Below are 19485 nucleotides of genomic sequence, written 5' to 3'. Positions count from 1 at the left end.
TCACACAGCTCACAGCATCCTCCAACTCCTGGGCCCAGGTGATTCTCTTGCCTCAGCCCCCTGAGCAGCCGGGACCACAGACACCCACCATAACACCCAGCTATTTTCTTGCAGGGTGGCTGGGGCCGGGTTTGAACCTGCCATCCTTGGTGTGTGGGGCCAGCGCCCCACCCACTGAGCCACAGGCGCCGCCCACCCTTTTCCCTCTTTCATTTGCTCCAACTGGACAAGTTTGATCCAGACCCTCTGAAGAAGAAACATAATCTTCTGCACAGCCACCTGGCCACAGTACAAGGTGGGTAGTGGAGAGCAGTGGCTGCCACATGGGACTCTGAGTCACCCCACTATCTCACAATCAGAACTCTTTGCAAAAGGGAAGGAAAATGGGCCCAAATACCATATGTACAGACTTTCTTTTATTTATGGGAAATCCTCAATGGTATGAGGTGTGTACAGAGCCAAGTGAGACTATGGTGTTAAGAGACCTTCCTCAGGTCCTGCCTGTCTGCACTGCTCCCTTTCTCGGGGGGAGGACCTAAAGGGGTCCTAACAGGAGCCTGGTGCTAGGAGCAGTGGGAGTTTGGACCAACCCTGGTCCATAAGTTCTTTGGTAGAGTTAAAACAGGGTCTGGGTGTTATTTGAGGCATGAAAATTTGTTTTTTGAGGCTACTGGATTATACCTTTCAAATCCTAAATATCCAGTGGGTGAAATAGCAGTGTCTGTGACTGATCCAGGGCAAGATAATAATTCTTTAGAAGAAAGGCCTGGCATAGTGGCTCACGCCTGTAATCCCAGCACTTCGGGGGCGTAGGCTGGTAGATTGCCTGAGCTCACAGGTTTGAGACCAGCCTGAGCCAGAGCAAACCTCGTCTCTAAAAATAGCTGGGTATTGTGGGCAGTGCCTGTGGCTCAAAGGAGTAGGGCACCGGCCTCATATACTGGAGGTGATGCGTTCAAACCCGGCCCTGGCCAAAAACTGCAAAAAAAAAAGCTAGGTGTTGTGGTGGGCACCTATAGTCCCAGCTACTTGGGAGGGTGAGGCAAGAGAATTGCTTGAGCCAAAGAGTCTGAGGTTGCTGTCAGCTATAACGCCATGGCACTCTACCCAAGTTAGACTCTGTCTCAAAAAATAAAATAAATAAATTCATCAAAAAATTCTTCACAAGAGAATTGAGAAAGAAAACACAACTTTCTAGCATGTGTCAGGCTGGCCTCGAGGTAGCAGGTGAAAAAAGGTCTCTGCCTTAACCAAGGGCCCAAGGAAAACCCACAGCTGTCCTGGATCAGCTCTGGGAGATAACAGAGAAACACACCACTCTTGACCTTAACTCCTGTGAAGGACAACTGATTAAAAGACAAGTCTGTGGCTCAAGCGGCTAAGGTGCCAGCCACATACACCTGAGCTGGCAGGTTTGAATCCAGCCGGGGCCGCCAAACAACAATGGTGGCTGCAACCAAAAAATAGCCAGGCTTTGTGGCGGGTGCCTGTAGTCCCAGCTACTTGGGAGGCTGAGGCAGGAGACTTGCTTGAGCCCAGGAGTTGGAGCTTGCTGTGAGCTGTGATGCCATAGCACTCTACCCAGGGGGACAGCTTGAGGCTCTGTCTCAAAAAAAAAAAAAAAGACAAGTCTCTGACCTAAGAAGCACCAGATATCAGGACAAGCTCTAGAAGCTCTCCTAACACCTTACCAACTCTATGGATGACACTGTGGCTGCTGCTAACTTTATTTTTTATAACAGAACTTCTAACCTCCAGTCTCAGGCTGGGGAGGAGCAGAGGATGAGGGCCCAGCCTGCGTAGTGAATGGCACTATTGGCACCCACATTTGGCCCAACAGCCAAAGCCTCCACCAAAGGAAGAGACCTCTGGTGCTGCTTCTGCCAATGGGAAGGCTATTGGGCCAAAGGCTACCCCAACAAGAACAGGTTGCCCAAGACCCCTTGTCACTGGTGCCATCAAATCAGTCACTCAACTGCACTCTGTTCTAGAGGATTGGCCCAGGAGGGGAGTCAGTCCCCAGACTGAACCATGGTATCACAGGAAGGAGCCCACTCCTGTCAGCCCCCTGGGAAGGGACAGTCACTAGACTGGAGCCAAGGGCAACCATCCTGGTGGCAGGTGGGCCAGTAAACTTCCTTCTTTTTTTTTCTTTTTTCTTTTTTTTTTGAGACAGAGCCTCAAGCTGTCACCCTGGGTAGAGTGCTGTAGCATCACAGCTCACAGCAACCTCCAACTCCTGGGCTGAAGGAGTCTCCTGCCTCCGCCTCCCAAGTTGCTGGGACCACAGGCGCCCGCCACAATGCCTGGCTATTTTTTTTGGTTGCAACCGTCATTGTTGTTTGGCAGGTCCGGGCTGGATTCAAACCTGCCAGCTCAGGTGTATATGGCTGGCGCCCTAGCCGGTTGAGCCACAGGCGCTGAGCCTAAACTTCCTTCTTGATACTAGGGCTGCCTGCTGTCCCCTCACTGACTCTGGAACACTGAGCACTCACTCCTGTGAGCTCAGACACTGTAAAGTGCCTTTTCCCAAGCCCTGGCCAGGAGTTGTGGCTGGCTCCTGTAGTCCCAGCTACTGGAGAGGCTGAGGCAAGAGAATCATTTAAGCCCAGGAGTTGGAGGTTGCTGTGAGCTGTGTGACACCACAGCATTCTACCAAGGGCAATAAAGTGAGACTCTGTCTCTATCAAAAAAAAAAAAATGATTAAAAAAAATGACTTACCCTGCCATTCTTTTTCCACAAGACACGATAGGGGGACCTATCAGGCTAGCTCATAATGGTGAAGAGATTATGCTCTGTCCTCAACCCCCATCCCTGATGGCAGCAGTTTTGTTAAGGGGGCAGCAGTTTTGTTAAGGGTGGGGAATGGTAGGCCAGCTATGCCATAGTAACCAAGGGACTAGAAGTGACAGAGGCCTGGGCTTCACTGGCAAACACATCTGCCAATTAGCTTAACCAGCCCCGACCTGAGCTTTCCAATGAGCGAAAGACAAGAGACCTTCTATACAGACCCAGAACATGTTCACATAGTGGTATATGCCCAGGCACCTGTCTGGACAGAGTGGGGCTTCCCTACCACTCATGGGATGCCCATTAATTATGGGCAACAGAGTCATGTGCTCTTGGAGGCTGTTCAAGAGGCAGCTCAGGTGGCCACTGTCCATTGTGAGGGATGTCAAAAGGGAACTGATCTAATAGAGCAGAGAAATCAGGCTGCAGGTGTGGCTGTAAAACAGGCAGCCCTGAGTGAATTGTTTCTTGACCTGGCTGAGCCCTGGTCCTTTCCAACTCCACTCTTCCTACTCCAACTTATTCTGCCTTGGAAATATCTGACAGGTTGACTCAGGGATATCAACTGAGCCCCTTTGGGGGCTGGTTAAAGGAAACCTCTCTATTACCATTGAAGAAGTCAGACTTCATGGAGGCCACCCATAGTGCTGCTAACTTGGGTTCAAAACCACTCAGACACCTCCTGAACAATGAGACCCACTGTAAATAGGTCACCTCACTTTTTTTTTTTTTGAGACAGAGCCTCAAGCTATCCCCCTGGGTAGAGTGCCATGGCATCACGCTCACAGCAACCTCCAACTCCTGGGCTCAAGCGAGTCTCCTGCCTCAGCCTCCCGAGGAGCTGGGACCATAGGCGCCCGCCACAACGCCCGGCCATTTTTTGGTTGCAGCTGTCATTGTTGTTTGGCGGGCCCGGGCTGGGGATTCGAACCCGCCACCTTAGGTGTATGTTGCTGGGGCCTTAGCCACTTGAGCCACAGGCGCCAAGCCAGGTCACCTCACTTTGTGCCACCTGCCAAACCAATAGTTCTCAGGGGTGTCTTAGTGGCAAAAATGGTCTCTCCAGGCTTGGTGCCCAAAGCACAGTGGTTACAGTGTCAGCCACATACACCAAAGTTGGCAGGTTTGAACCCAGCTGGGTCAGCTAAACAAAAATGACAACTGCAACAACTACAACAAAACAGCTGGGTATTGTGGCAGGTGCCTGTAGTCCCAGCTACTTGGGAGGCTGAGGCAAGAGAATTGCTTAAGCCTGAGTTTGAGGTTGCTGTGAGCTGTGATACCATGGTACTCTATCAAGGGCGACATAGTGAGACTCTGTCTCAAAAAAAAAAAAAAAAATGGCCTCTCTAGCCCAATGAGAGGGGACCTACCCCAGTGAGGACTGGAGAGTAGATTTCACTCAAATGCCTCCCCCTGTTGAGCAGTGTTTTTCAACCTTTTTTATCTCATCACACTCTTGAACCTATAGTTAAACTTCCACGGCACATTTAAATTATGTTGATTTAAAAAAAAAAGAGTGAAAAAAAGAATATACTTACTATGCTTTGAACTTCTTTTGAAAATAACTTAATGATCTTTAAAAATTTTTGAGGCACACCTATGATCCTTTCATAGAACACCAGTGTGCAGTAGCATACCGGTTGAAACTCACTGCTGTATAGAATTCAAGTACTTACTAACATTTAATGACACTTTTTTTTTTTTGGCCCGGACTGGGTTTGAATCCGCCACCTCCAGCATATGGGGCCAACGCCCTACTCCTTTGAGCCACAGGCACCGCCCTTAATGACACTTTTTATGCAAGGGTGGAAGCCTTCCTTGCAGGACTGAGAGGGCCTCTGAAACTTCTTTCCTAAGACTTTTGGAGGACATCATACCTCGCTTTGGCCTCCCTGGTCCTTCTAGAGTGACAACGGTCCTGCCTGTGCTTCACAGTCCTTCCCTGTGGAGGGGCTCTGGGCCCTGCAGAGCTCGCCCTGTTTGTGCTGCACCTGGAGGCCCATCATCAGGTCAGGTAGAGTAACCTCACCAGAGCTTGGAGCTCGCCATCCGCAGGATGCTTGGGGAGACCAGGCTCAGTAGGTTACAACTTCCAGTCTCTCTTGAGTGTATGCGTTGCAGCCAAATCCCCTTTTCTTTTTCCTTTTTTTTTTGCAGTTTTTTGGCCAGGGCTGGGTTTGAACCTGCCACCTCTAGTATATGGGACCGGCACCCTACTCCTTTGAGCCACAGGTGCCACCCTTCTTTTTCCTTTTTTGAGACAGTCTCACTGTGGCTTTGGGTAGAATACCCTAGGGTTATAACTCAGGACAACCTCAAACTTCTGGACCCAAGTGATCCTCTTGCCTCAGCCTCCAGAGTAGCTGGGACTACAGGCACCAACCCTAACACCACACTAATTTTTCTATCTTTAGTAGAGATGGTGTCTGGCTCTTGCTCAGGCAGGACTTGCTTCAACTCCCGAGCTCAAGGAGTCCACCTGCCTCAGCCGTTCAGAATGCTGAGATTACAGGCCTGAGCTACCGCACCCATTCCAAGCCCCTTTTCTTTGCATGCTTCTGAAATGCCGTATGGCTGACCTTCTCTAATCACTTTGTATTTTGATTTTCAGGAACAGGCTGGACACCATCCAATCTCTAAAGTAGCTCACTTCTTGCACTGGCCAGAGGATGGGGACCTAGCGCTTATTATTCTGGGTAAGGCTAAGACCGTGGAAGGACCAAATGAAACTCATGAAGGATAGGAGAGTGGGGAGTTGGGGTGGTCACTAGTGCTGGGCCATTACAGACACTGAGGGGCTGTAGGGGTGGACGCAGGGGAGGAACAGCCAACCGTTTCCTCAGGTAGGGAGCCCGCATGACCCGTCCTCGCTAGGACCGGGCCTCCCGCGGGGGAGGCGGACACACCAACTGTCCCTCCCCGAGGCCAGTGACCTGGGCGTCAGTGACGTGACGTCCTGCGCCCTAGCCGAGGTGTGCGGCACAACCATAAGTCCAGAGCTGCGCCGTGGCTTCTCCAAGGCCTGATGGCCCGTATGTGTGACCCGGGGTGGGTCCCAGTGCAAAAGGGGGGAACGGCGCGACTAAAGCGGGGGCACCTTGCACCTGAGAGGACAAGGTGCGGAGGGCTGGACTTGGGGCCAGGACGCTCAGCCTGCCGCCAGGCACAGCCCGGGAGCAGGACTCGGCCTCTCAGCTAGCCTCGTGGTGCGCATGAGTGTCACGATCCCGTCGGCCGCGCGGTCTGCCGGGAATTGTAGTCCAGCGCCGGCTGCGCGGCGGGGCGGGACTCGGTGTCCCAGAGAGCCGCGCGCCAGCCACGACGCCGCGCCCGCCTTCGCCGCTGCCGCTCCGCGGGCTGGAAGGCCCGGGCTTACCCGGGCGAACGGAGGCTGCGGGTGGGAGCCTTCGCGGGCGCTGCAGAGCGGGCCGGGGGAGGCCGGGATGGAGCCCCCCGGAGGTGGGCGCGCCTGGGGCGGTTCGGGAGGGGCCTGGGCTGGCGAGGGCGGCGGGCGCGGTGGGGGTCGCCCCGGGGCCTCTGGTCGGCCGCCCTGGAGCTCGGTCCCAGATGACCGAACGCGGCGGCGAGCGGGCCTGCCGTCCCACACAGTGGACTGACGTGAGCGAGGGGCAGCGAGCCGGTTCCGAGCCTCCCGCGGGACCGCGGGGCCTCCTGGGGCTGCGGACGGATGGTGCGAGCGCCGCGCGGCCATGGCTCACCTGCGGGGATTCGCCGGCCAGGTGAGGCTGCCTGCGGGCGGCGTGCACGAGCCCGAGCCCGGACTGTCCGTTTTGTTTCCTCGGTGCCTTCTGGGCGTCGACCCACTTGTGTGGGGCAGCGGGCGGGAGCAGGTGTTCGCCGGGCGCGGGGCAGATTCGGTGGCCTGCGCCTCGTGCCTGGGGGGTGCTTTCCTGCGTACGAGGCCACCAAAGGTGTCTCAGGAACGGTGTGCTGCTCCAGAGCGGCGAGCTGAACCCCTTGGGGACACATGGCTCTTAGCGTCGAAGGGATGGCGAAGGTCAGCTATGCAGGAAGCCAGGGCCGGCAACAGGCAGGGAGGTGGGAACCTGAGAGAGAAGCGTTTGCTCAGCCGGGTGCAGGAGTGCTGCTCCGTGCAGAGCCTGTCTGAAGCAGGCCAGGAGCTATACCTGGAAGGTTCCAGTTACTCTTTTGGTCACTTGGATGTTGTAACAGCCCACAGGAAAGCCACCTGGAAGTGTCTGGTTTCGAACGTCACCAGCCCACTTGGAGGCACCCATGCAGTGGCCCCTTGGCCTGGAGTAGGGTTGGGGCTGTGCAGGAAAGGGCACTGGAGTGGGGTTGGGGCTGTGAAGAGATCTGGGGATGGTGCAGCGAAGCTCTCTGGCCCCAGGCGTTCCTGCATCCTAATTGTTCAGTTTTGCTTTAGGTGGACTGATACCTGGTGCTGAGCTCACCTCTGAGGACTGTGAGGCCCTCTTTGCTCTCTGGGAGGTCTGAATTCTGGAGAGCTGGGTGTGCAGAGGGGTGGGAACTGGAATCAGTGCTCCCTGGGGGAGGGAAGCCAGACCAGCCTGGGAGCCAGAACACCATTACAGCTGCAGGGCAGGGCGTTCTGGGGGATCCTTGGTCACCCATGGGGACTGGGGCTTGCTGACTGATGCCAAATTAAGCTGACAGAGTTTGTTTGTTTTTTTTTTTTTTGAGACAAAGCCTCAAGCTGTCTCCCTGGGTAGAGTGCCGTGGCATAGCTCACAGCAACCTTCAACTCCTGGGCTCAAGCGAGTCTCCTGCCTCCGCTTCCCAGGTAGCTGGGACCACAGGCGCCTACCACAATGCCTGGCTATTTTTTTGGTTGCAGCCATCATTTTTGTTTGGCGGGCCTGGGCTGGATTCAAACCTGCCAGCTCAGGTGTATGTGGCTGTTGCCTTAGCCACTTGAGCCACAGGCGCCGAGCCGCTGACAGAGTTTTTACTCGTTTTTGACACTTGGGTGAATTGTATGACTAAGGTGCTGGGAGAACTGCATGAATAGTTTCCAAAGGTCACAGGATAAGAAACTAGAACTGTGAGCTGCCCTGTCATTATGCATTAATGTCAGACCTGAAGGGAGTGCAGGGTCACTGGAGGAGGGACCCCAGTGGTAGGATGTGCCCTTTGTCCTGTTACGGGACCCTTTGTCTAGCCTGGACCACGAGAAGCTCAACTCTCAAAACCTAGTGGGCTGATTACTCCTGAGGTGGTGGCCTTGGTGTCCCATGGCCCTGTGAGGCAGCCCCTTTTTGGGACAAGGCCAGTGTCCCCCACACCCTGTGCTCCTGCCAGAGATTTCTCCCGTCCACCTGTCCAGCTGCCTGGCTCTGGAGGGGTGTGAGGAGCTAGAGCACCACTTCTAGTGGCCACAGTCTTGGTGGGGTACACTGGGTCACTCCTCTGTTTTTGCAGGGTGACATTTTGAGCAGACACACTGCCTTACAGAGACCCCTGGCAGTGAAAGGGCTCTTGACTGTCAGAGCCAGCTGAGTGGTCCGAGTGATCATCCAGATCACCTCTACTGTCCCAAGGAGGAGCCCGAGGAGCCCTGGACTAGAAAGCCACTTAACTTTTCTTCACCAAGGTGGGGCTGGGAGTGGCTTGTCCTCGTAGAGGACATCGTAGAGAGAGGTCATCGTAGAGTGAGGATCACACATCAAGGAGGGTTTCTGCCAAGCTGTGTCTGCCCAGGCTGACCCATGTGTTGGGCACCCAAAGAACATGGGGTTTGGGGGTGCCCACCCTTTCTGCTAAGCCCAGACTGGCATAGGGTCTGCTGTGTTCTGCTCTGAGGCAGTGGAGGTCTGAGTGTCTGCTGGAGGGTATCCCTTGGGCCCCAGTGGAGAGCAGCACATGGGAGCACATGTCATGGGAAGGGGACCCCTGAGAATTGGAGGGGTGGATGTGCTGGATGCCACTGCTGGGCCTTGGCCTACCCCAGGCCCTCTCTTAGGCCACCTTAGAAGACAGAGGACTGTGTGACAGGAAGATGTGGGCTCAGGGCACCAACCAGGCTGGTGTCACCAAGATGGGCCCTTTTAAGGTGGCTCTTGGGGCTGAGGCTGAGGGCAGCCTTCGGGCTTCTGGCTGGGGGCCGTGCCATCCCAGGCTCCAGATAAGTGTTGATGGGCTGAGTAAATGGCAGAAATGGATGTGGACTGCTGGGCTTGATGGATAAGAGTGGGCAGAGAGTGCTGCTTAGCCTCCGTCTGGGAGTAGGCCAGGGACCACTAGTCCTCCCTAAAAGTGGAGAAGGTGCTCTCTGGTGAGACAGTGACATCATAATGCCATCTGTTTGCCACTCTTGGCCTGTGGGCTGGCGAGCTTGTGCTCAGAGTGTGCTGTGGGTCAGCTGTCCCTTCGGGTGGGGGTTTGCACTGTTTTCTGTGTCTGTGCTCCTGCCCAGCCTGAGAACGATTAGCTACATGGTGTTGACCCCTTACAGCATGTGACCTGAAGTACCTTGGTGGCAGTCCACTTTCATTGGCCAAGTCCCTCTACCTTGGGTGTAGGCTTCAGGGGACCACAAGCATCCTCTGCTGTCTCCCCTATGGGCACTGGCTTTAGGACCAGGCTGCCAGTTCTGTGAGTGAGAAGGGTCAGTTTTGGCTGGATTTGCCACCTTTCTCTGAACTGACCCAGCCTCTGCAGGTTCAGCCAGGGTATGTGTAGGTACTGTGTTTCCCTGAAAATAAGACACTGTCTTATATTTATTTTTTTCTCAAGAAGACACACAAGGGCTTATTTTCAGGGGATGTCTTCCTCTCGGTGCAGAAATGCATGGTGTGGCTATGCAGATACCCTTCGTAGCCACGCCCATCACTAGGTCTTATTATTGGGGGTAGGGCTTATATTTAACAAATGCATAGAAATCCTGCTAGGGCTTATTTTTTGGGTAGGTCTTATTTTTGGGGAAACATGGTATTGCATATCTGTGGGCCTTGCCAGGCCAGCCTTATATAGCTGCCCTGTGCCCTGGCCCTCCCCTCCAGAGGCCCTGTTACTCGGGGCCTGGCACTCAGAAGGTGGTCCAGTAGCCACCTGTTTGTGTTCTGAGGTACTGGGCCTGTGTGCTGTCCCTCCTTCCTGGTCACACAACCTGGAAAGCAGCTAATTGGCAGTTTCAGATTGAGGCGTAGTCTCAGGATTAGTGTCCAGTCTCCTCTGTCCCCGACCTCTCTGCTTGGGGTGCGCCTGGGTGGCCCCGGCATGTGGGAGTCCTCACGGTGAGTGTGCAGGCTGTATGCAGTGTCCTGGGCTCTCCAGGAGGGTGAGAGCACACCTGCCTTGCCTTGAGCACCAGCCAGAGTTGGGCACCAGTGTGGGCAGCTTTTGTGCGGCACAATGAGTGGTAGGTTCACCTTTCTGTGTCTGGCCACATTGTGTTGGCAGCAAGGTGCTATCAGGGGCTGAGCCTCTTTGGGGGGATATACTTCCTGGTAAAGGTGAGACCCATCAGGGCTTGGAAAACTGCCTATGGGCCCAGGTGTGGTGGCTCACGCCTATAATTTCAGGATTCTGGTTGGCCGAGGCACGTGGATTGCTTGAGCTCAGGAGTTCAAGACCAGCCTGAGCAAGAGTAAGACCCCGTCTCTACTAAAAATAGAAAAAACTAGCCAGGTGTGGTGGCAGGCACGTATATTCCCAGCTAATCAGGAGGGTGAGACAGTAAGATTGCTTGAGCCCAGGAGTTTGAGGAGCTGTGACGATGCCACAGCACTCTACTGAGGGTGACCACATGAGACTCTGTCTCAAAAAAAAAAGTCTTAGTGTCTGCAGCTCAGTGGTTAGGGCACTGGCCACATACACTGGGGCTGGTGGGTTCGAACCTGGCCTGGGCCTGCTAAACAACAATGACAACTACAACAACAAAAATATAGCTAAGCATTGTGGTGGGTGCCTATAGTTCCACTTACTTGGGAGGCTGAGTCAAGAGAATTGCTTAAGCCCACGAGTTTGAGGTTGCTGTGAGCTGTGATGCTGTGGTACTGTACGAAGGCTGACATAGTGAGACTCTGTCTCAAAAAAGAAAAGAAAAGAAAACTCTGCCTATAGGTTGAAACTAGTACCTGTTCCTTACTGTGTGTGTGTGAATTGAGTTTGTACGTATACAAAGAATGATGTCTGGTCCAATTATAAGCACTCAACAAATGCTAATATGCCATAAAAAAGAAAATCTGCCTGTGTCTGGACAGGATGTGGGGCTCCCACCCTAGCCCTTGCACAAGCCATGCCTTGGGTGGGCCTAGGGTGTGTGGGCTCTCCCTACCTTCTTGTCACCTTGGGCCTGTATGGGCCACCTGGGCACTTTTGAGCACACGATTAGTTGGGGCTCGGTAGATGAGGCCTGGTGTTCTTATGGGCAGGGAATGCCCATGGGCTGTGGTCTGGGGAGGTGCTCTGGTGTTGCCAGAAGCCCAGGAACCCTCTCAGCCTCTGGTACCCCAAGGGAGCTGTTCTGGGAGGGCTGGTCTGAAGTTAAGAGTGTGGATCAAGGCCTGAGGATATACTGCCATGAGCTTTGTCCAACCACTGGACCTGGGCACCTTCCACATTGAGGCTCAGTGACTTGCAGGACTTATTTGTTTAAAACTGAGGTCCACCGATGGCTCATGCCTGTAATCCTAGCACTCTGAGATAACCAAGGTGGGTGGATTGCCTCAGCACTCACAGGTTTGAGACCAGCCTGAGCTAGAGCGAGACCTCATCTCTAAAAAAATAGCTGAGCGTTGTGGTGGGTGCCTGTAGTCCCAGCTACTTGGGAGGATGAGGCAAGAGAATTGCTTGAGCCCAAGAGTTTGAGGTTGCTATGAGCTAAGATGCCGTGACACTCTATCCAGGGTGACAAAGTGATGCTTTTGTTTAAAAAAAAAATAACAGAACCCCCCCCCCCAAAACACAGGTCCATATAGGATAGCTTTCTGTATCTGAGAAAGCATCAGTTTCAACCAAGTCCTGGTGTGAGGGAGTAGGCCATCAGGAGAACTGGTTTCGGAGTGAGGGGATGTGGCATTCAAGCTGCAGGAGAACTCGCTAACAAGTGCTGGGTTTGTTTTATGATAGTCTATTTTTTAGAGCAGTGTCAGGTTTTCCTAAATACCCCTCACCCCCAGGAGTATTAACCTGTTATTAATGTCTTGCACTGGGGTGGCCCGTTGTTATCGCCCAGTGTGATAGTATCAGCACTTGTCATTACCTGAGGCTTGCGGTTTATGTCAGGGTTCCTTGTGTCAGCCAGAGCCTGGCCTCTGGACTGTTTGGGGACTTTCTCCTTTGCATGGAGAATTAAGTGTAGGTGTTCTGAGCAGAAAGGGACAAAGGAAGAAAGCAGAAGAGAGTTGTAGTGCACTCCCTTGGGCTCCTCCTTGCTTGTAGCCTGCCCTCTTCCCCCAAAGCAGGACAGCCATTGCCTGTCCAGCACCAATCCTGACCAGTGCTGCCCACCCTCTGTCCTGCTGGCCCCTGCAGCACTCTCGAGTGGACCCTGAGGAGCTCTTCACCAAGCTCGACCGCATCGGCAAGGGCTCATTTGGTGAGGTATACAAGGGCATCGACAACCACACCAAGGAGGTGGTAGCCATCAAGATCATTGATCTGGAGGAGGCTGAGGATGAGATCGAGGACATCCAGCAAGAGATCACCGTGCTCAGCCAGTGTGACAGTCCCTATATCACCCGCTACTTCGGCTCCTACCTGAAGGTGCCTGCGGGAGGTGGGGGCCTGCTTGCCCTGTGCCAGGCCTTCTCCTTCATTTCTGGAGGGACAGAGAGATGTGCCTGAGGGCCCGTGGCTGGGCAATGGTAGGGAGCAGCAATGTGCTGCTGGGTGCAGGGGGCCCTGCTCAGGAAAGGCAAGGAGGCTGTGCCAGTTCAGTATGGACTCAACTTCCTGGTGGAGCAGACCCTCCAGGAAACAGCAGCCCTGGGCAGGCAGGTGTGAGGAGGGTCTGTAGGGGTCAGTCACCTCTGAGCTGGCTGGAAGGATCCATTTGTCTGGCTGCAGTGCTTCCTGTAGCCAGGGCAGGCCCCATGGGATGGCTGCGAGGGCACTGCTGGCAGCACCCTAGGGGACCGTGCACGTGGGGCCCCTTGCCCAGCCTGGCTGTGCCCCTGCCAGGGTCCTGTGAGATAGGGTCACCAGCCTGGTTTTTGATGGGGTACTCAGCCCCCGGTGTGAGCACTTGGTCTGTCCACCAAGTGGCTACAGCAGGGGTGTGGCAAGAGGGGAGCTGGAAATGGCTGCTGGAGCCCTTCCTGTTTGGGGTTCCTGCCAGGGACAGGCCTGCTGGGTGGCCTTAATCCTGGCTGACTCTTTCCTGCTGGGGGGAACTGGCCCTCGATTCCCACCCCATCATGTCCCCCTTTACTTGTTGTCAAGTGCTTATGGGTTTCTCTCTGGCCCCAGAGCACCAAGCTGTGGATTATCATGGAGTACCTGGGTGGCGGCTCTGCCCTGGACCTGGTGAGGTGTAGGCTGTGGCAATGGGTACCTTGTTGGGGAGAGGGGTGTCAGGTGACATTCCAGGACGCACCACCCTCAGGGTTAAGGGCTCCCTTGGGCCACCTCTTGGCATCACAGTAGCTTGGGTGCTAGGAGTCATCTATCAGACAAACTGCTACCTGTAGTCCTGCCTGGGCAGTGCTGGCCTGGGGTGGGTGGGGTCTGTGCCCACAGACAGGCTGGCAAGGTGCTGCTCACCAGTGCTAGCTGACCTGGCATCTGTAGCTCAGAAGTAGTCACAGGCATGCAGAGCCCTACCCTTGTTGGAGAGGCAGTGCACTCAGGCCTGGGGATAGCTGTAGCTGAGGCCCTCTTGTCCTACCTTCTTGTCCAGCTTAAGCCAGGCCCCCTGGAGGAGACCTACATTGCCACCATCCTGCGGGAGATTCTGAAAGGCCTAGACTATCTACATTCGGAACGCAAGATCCACCGAGACATCAAAGGTCCTGCCGGGTGGGCGGCTCCTGTCTTCAGTCCCACTGACCCTGGGACGGCCCAGCCTGTGAGGGCTGAGTGGCTGGTGGTATCTGGGGTGTGCGTGGGGGGGACATAGCTACCTGGAAATGTGTTCTTTTCTTGCCCATTTCCAGAAGATACTGCTTGTAACTGAATTTCCCATATACAGGAGAGACTAGCTGTGCACTAGAGTAGGAAGGGCTCTGTTATAAACCACAGTTGTTCTTAACCTGTGGTCTTACATCTGAGTGTCCTTCACCCCATGCACGTGCTGTTCCTGATCCCCAAAGTGTGCCACATCCACCACTGTGGGTAGGGGATGAATCTGGCAGAATAAAGGCGTCCTGACAGGCCTGTGTCGTCTCTTCGGGGCCTGTCATGGGTGCTGCTGCTATTTGGTCCATAATAAGAGACGTGCAGGGAGGGTACCACCTGGGCTCAGGCTGGGGACTCCGTTGAGAACCTGAGAGTGAGTGGCAAGGATAGCTGAGGTCCTGGACACAGCTCTGCTGATGCCCCGGGAGACCAGGTGGACCCCACCCTGGCACCTTTCAGGCATCTGCATGTAGGGCTGCCCAGGGTGGGGCCCACATGAGCGGAGGGTGACACCTGCCTGTCCTGTGTCAAGCAGCTGCCAACGTGCTGCTCTCGGAGCAGGGTGACGTCAAGCTGGCAGACTTTGGGGTGGCGGGGCAGCTCACAGACACACAGATCAAAAGGAACACCTTCGTGGGTACCCCCTTCTGGATGGCGCCTGAGGTCATCAAGCAGTCAGCATATGACTTCAAGGTGGGCATTGCAGGTGGGCAGGTGTGGGGCTGGTTGTGGCTGATGTGGGTGCTGCTGGGCGGAGACAGTCCCTGTGTCCGGTATAGGCTGACATCTGGTCCCTGGGCATCACGGCCATCGAGCTAGCCAAGGGTGAACCTCCGAACTCTGACCTCCACCCCATGCGTGTGCTGTTCCTCATCCCCAAGAATAGCCCACCCACGCTGGAGGGCCACCACAGCAAGCCCTTCAAGGAGTTTGTGGAGGCCTGCCTCAACAAGGACCCCCGCTTCGTAAGGCCTGCCTCTGCCCAGGGCTACTGGCTCAGCCTGTAGGCGTGGGGAGCTTGGGGTGGGCAGGTCAATCCCAGGCATGGTCCCTTGCCCTCCCTGTGTCTGCTCTCCTGAGGGCATGGCTGGGCTATGCCTGGTGACTGTGTTTGTCCTGACAGCGGCCCACGGCCAAGGAGCTTCTGAAGCACAAGTTCATCACACGCTACACCAAGAAGACCTCCTTCCTCACCGAGCTCATTGACCGCTATAAGCGCTGGAAGTCCGAGGGGCATGGCGAGGAGTCTAGCTCTGAGGACTCTGACATGTAGGGCCCTGCCCATCCTTATGATAGCCCTGGGCCACATGACAAGGGTGGGATCCCCCCACCCCCGGCCCCACTCCAGAGGGGCAGGGGTGTGTGTGTGAGGTGCAGGGTGTTAGGCATGGTGCTGGGCAGGGCCCACTGTGCCCTGGATTTGCAGCCTGGCAGAGCCCACCCAGCACTTGGGCCTCACCCTGGACTGTGAGGTACCTGGCAAGGAAAGAGGGGAGGGATTCCTGAGGCCTGACTGGTCGTCCTCTACAGAGATGGTGAAGCTGAGGATGGGGAGCAGGGCCCCATCTGGACATTCCCCCCCACCATCCGGCCAAGTCCACACAGCAAGCTGCACAAGGGGACAGCCCTGCATGGTTCACAGAAGGTCTGTACCTGGCTCAGTCCTGGAGACCACTGCCCCATGCGCACCAGCCCTGTCTCGGCTTCCTGAGGCAGCAGGCTGGGCTGGGTGCAGGGCCCTTTGCCTGGGACCCACTTTTGTCTACCCAGTGTGTGCGTCTGGCTGAGGAGCTTGGGAAGGGCAGGGTGGGTTGTCCAAAGCACAGAGTGGCACTGAGCATGGGCCTGGTGTGGAGACCCTGGGCCCAGCATGTATGGGGTAGGCTGGGCCTGTTTAGAGCTGACTTTGTGAGGAGCATGGGTGGGGGTGGGGGTTGTAGGCTTCTGGGTGGTTTTAGAGCTGTGCCTGGGCTTGGGCAGGAAACCTGCTGTGCCACTCTCCCTGCCCCTCATCCAGCTAGGCTTCTCTTTGCAGCCAGTGGAGCCCATCAAGAGGCAGCCGAGGTCCCAGTGCCTGTCCACATTGGTCCGGCCAGTCTTTGGAGAGGTGAGGCGGAGTTGGGCTAGGGGCAGGTACCTAACAGGAGGTGCCAGCAAGGAGCATGGGGTTCTATCCCACATGCTAGCCTGTCATAGCCAGTCATGGTTTAGATGTGCTGGCCAGCACTTCTGAGTGGAAGGACCAGACTCCTCTGGGATGAATTGCCCTAACATGACCCCTTTATGCTCCCAGACCTGCTGAGGTCCTCTGGGGTCCAACTGGCTTTGCTTAAGAACTAATTTCCTGGGACTTTTGTTGAGTCGAAAATGTACTAGGTGACACTTTTGTGGAGAGGAAGAGGTTTAGTTCTTGATGTGGGCATCAGTCCTAGGGCAGGGTGGCCTGGAGGTGACTCCCTCGTCATGTGATCCTGTATCAGTGTCACCTGATGAACATTCATTGTCATCCCCAGAAATGCCAAGTAGCCAGGACCCACCATGCCCTGGATTTGGGGTTGGGCAGTGGGTCTCAGACCAGGTAGGAGCCTCAATGTCCTTGCGAGGGACAGCATCCAGAGCCCAGGAAGGGAGGGAGGACAGTGAGAGTGTGATGGCAGTTACCCAAGCCCCTTGGAGGCCCAAGTGGGAGGCAGTTGCTTGGGGCTAGGTCCTGGGCAGCCTGGGTAGGTGATGGGCTCAGGAGTCATGTGGGTCAGCCCTGGGGTAAGTGGACAGGTGTGGCTGGAACCTGTCTATCTGCTTCTAAGACCCTCAGTAGGGAGGCAGCCACCTGGTATCCTGAGGACTGAGACCCAGAGTGTAGAATGGTAGCAGGTAGAGGCGGGAATTGTGGCAGGACCGCTGCGGCCCCATCAACAGACAGGATTAGGTTCACAGGCCAGTGGCGTGGGGGCCCCCAGCCCAGGAGCAGGCTGTCCCATCAGGCATGTGTCTCTTTGCAGCTGAGAGAGAAGTACAGGCAGAGTGGTGGGGGTGCGGGGGCATTGGAGGAGCTGGAGAATGCCTTCAGTCTGGCTGAGGAGGCCTGTCCTGGCATCTCGGATGCACTGATGGCTCACCTGGTAGAGCGCGTGCAGAGGTGAGGCATCCCACCCTCTGTCCCACCACACTGTGGCCTCACAAGTCACCTAAGGCCCAGGCACTATAAGTGCCTTCTTTGCCACCAACCTGAGGTGTTGGCAGGCATCCCCTGGGACCCCAAAGCTGCGCCAAAGCCCTTTCCCCACACTCTGGGTGGTGGGTCCTGGTCCACACATGCACCCCTGGGCAGTAGCTCATGGAATGGGGTCCCAGCTGGTCAATGCTGCTCCTGAGACCAGCATCTGGGGATACCTGCAGGCCCACATGGTGCAACTTATCATGGCTGCTGCCCATGAGGCTCTGGGAGCCTGGCAGAACGGTCAAAGCAGTGACGGGTCCTTTCTTCTGCAGGTTTTCACATGGCAGGAACCACCTGACATCGGCCCGCTGAAGCGCTGCTATCCACAGAGAGGGGACGGGGCCTCTGTATTCTGAGCTCTGTGAGAACTGTGGTGGCTTGGAAGGTCTTCATACTGTGTCACACCTGCAGGGACTTGTCAGAGCCTGTGGGCCACCTTTGCCAGGTCACAGCCCCTCCCTGCAGTGTGCTGCGTGCTCCCCCACACACCAGTGGCCGCTGTTCTACATGCCACCTCCCCCTCCCTGCTCAGCAGCAGAGCTCAGAGGACTACATGACCCCTTAGCAGCCGCGTGGCCCAATCTTCTCCAACATCTCACAGGAGCTGGCCCAAGGGGCAGACAACTGTCAGGCAGCTCTGTGTCCTCCTTCCAGGCAGGGGCAGGGGCACAGGGCAGCCCCCAGAGGAGCACCCTAGCCTGGCCTTCAGACCCCATCCCAAGACACCATCATCCCGGGGACCATACTGGTTCAGCGTGGTCATAGATTCTGCCTTGTGGCATCAGATTGAGTACTGTGCTCACGAGTGTTTGTGTTATCCAGAATGCTTTGTTTTTTAAGAAAAGCAAACTTGTTTCCTTAAATTCTCTGAGGTTAAGGTATTAGTTTTCATAGAATGTTGATAGGCCCCTCCCTCTTTCAATAAAGACCTGGATTGGAGATTTGCGGCTGTGTGGGAACCTGGGCCTGTGCAGTCCCCACCTTAGTCTGTGTCCCCGTGTGTTATAGTCTAGCCTGTGTTCTAAATGTTCCTTCCATTTGTGTGGCCTGCCACAAGGAGAGCAGGGAGGCAGGGAAGAGTGTGCAGGTGGTGGGCAGATGCTGTTTATTTTTAGACAGGTGGGAACAAAGGGTCACATGTTAGCTCCCCACCGGAGGGAACATGGGGATGCTAATGAATACGAGGCCCCCATCCTTCCAGGGGCCACACAGGGATGCACGCTTCTGCTTCTCCAGACTCAATGAGTGGCGACCTACAGGCCAATGGGTACGTTGTAGGTCTGGGACCTATAGAGGGGAGGGTAGGAGTGGCAGGCACTGTAGGGCTAGCGGGTGCCATCTGCCTCAGTTTTATCCTAGGCCAGGGGCCTGCAGCACCAAGCTTGAGACCTGCTTCTCCTCAGTGCCCCAGAGAGCTATGGCCCCAGATGTCACTGTCAGTGCCCAGCAGACCTGACTGGGGGGCGGGGGGGGGGGACATAGCTGTCTCCTGCAGTTCTTCAGCTTGGTCTGAGGATGATGATGGCTGCTTCATACCCCACTGTTATGTGGTATGTCCTCTCTGGGCAGGATGAGCTTCATTCCTCCTGGCCCTCTAGGTTCTGGGGTCTTCCTGGTGAGCTGCTGGCCCTCTGAATCACCTCCACCCACCTGGAGGAGAGGGCAGGCATCAGGAGCCCCTAGGACGCTCAGTGGGAAGTTGGCAGCTTCTGGCATAGTCCAGTGGGTTTGTGCCGAATGTTGCCAAAGAATGACCCAAGGTGAAAGGTGAATGGGACAAACTAGGGTCAGTTAAAAACCCTGGAATGTTTTTTTTTTTTTTTTTGACGGAGCCTCAAGCTATCCCCCTGGGTAGAGTGCTTTGGCATCACAGCTCACATCAACCTCCAACTCCTGGGCTCAAGCGAGTCTCCTACCTCAGCCTCCCAAGTAGCTGGGACTACAGGCGCCCGCCACAACGCCCGGCCATTTTTTGGTTGCAGCCATCATTGTTGTTTGGCGGGCCCGGGCTGGAGATTCGAACCTGCCACCTTAGGTGTATGTGGCTGGCGCCTTAGCCGCTTGAGCCACAGGTGCCGAGCCACCCTGGAATGTTAATTGACCTGTCCTACCCAGGACCCAGACCCTCCTGCTCTCTGAGTACAAGCAGGAGATGCTGACGTTCCCTGAGACACAGACCAGGGAAGCACCCAGGGGTGTCCACTGAAAAATTACCTCTCGAAAGTGTACTTGCTCTCAGCCCGGAAGAAGTAGATGTGGGATTTGAACTGGAGTTTGAAGACATAGTCTTTGTGGATATCATCGGCCTCCCTCGGGAAACTCACGCTATAGCCCAGCAACGGGAGGCTGGCCAGGGGGCAGTTGTCCTGCAAGACAGCACAGGGCACAGCTGCCAGGCTGGGGAGAG

At 55.5% G+C, this 19485-nt stretch overlaps 2 protein-coding genes across 4 annotated transcripts in view; one reads left to right on the top strand and one right to left on the bottom strand.

The window, feature by feature from the left end:
* Positions 1 to 178: 178 nt before the first annotated feature.
* STK25 (serine/threonine kinase 25) lies at positions 179 to 18063 on the top strand. Of its 3 annotated transcripts, none has more exons than XM_023518231.1 (12): positions 179 to 295; positions 5406 to 5490; positions 12275 to 12505; positions 13211 to 13267; positions 13641 to 13749; positions 14394 to 14551; positions 14638 to 14823; positions 14982 to 15127; positions 15389 to 15503; positions 15894 to 15965; positions 16861 to 16997; positions 17351 to 18063. In XM_023518231.1, exons 4-12 carry the CDS (start codon positions 13232 to 13234, stop codon positions 17388 to 17390), a joined length of 999 nt encoding a protein of 332 aa, XP_023373999.1. In that variant the 5' UTR covers positions 179 to 295; positions 5406 to 5490; positions 12275 to 12505; positions 13211 to 13231; the 3' UTR covers positions 17391 to 18063. The 3 variants fall into 3 exon arrangements, with proteins under 3 accessions (XP_023373999.1, XP_003798307.1, XP_012665870.1); XM_003798259.3 differs by lacking the exons at positions 179 to 295; positions 5406 to 5490 and adding exons at positions 5761 to 6191; positions 6404 to 6534; XM_012810416.2 differs by lacking the exons at positions 179 to 295; positions 5406 to 5490 and adding exons at positions 5761 to 6253; positions 6404 to 6534.
* Positions 18064 to 18166: 103 nt separating this feature from the next.
* FARP2 (FERM, ARH/RhoGEF and pleckstrin domain protein 2) overlaps positions 18167 to 19485 on the bottom strand; it is a 126272-nt gene continuing 124953 nt past the window's right edge. The window contains 2 exon segments of the mRNA XM_012810404.2: positions 18167 to 18728; positions 19293 to 19455. Coding sequence (XP_012665858.1) covers positions 18656 to 18728; positions 19293 to 19455 — 236 coding nt within the window. The 3' untranslated portion in view covers positions 18167 to 18655.

The sequence above is a fragment of the Otolemur garnettii genome, unplaced genomic scaffold (assembly GCF_000181295.1).
Source record: "Otolemur garnettii isolate 467f Iridium unplaced genomic scaffold, OtoGar3 scaffold00133, whole genome shotgun sequence".
NCBI lineage: Eukaryota > Metazoa > Chordata > Mammalia > Primates > Galagidae > Otolemur > Otolemur garnettii.
This window is presented reverse-complemented; position numbering and strand designations above follow the sequence as displayed.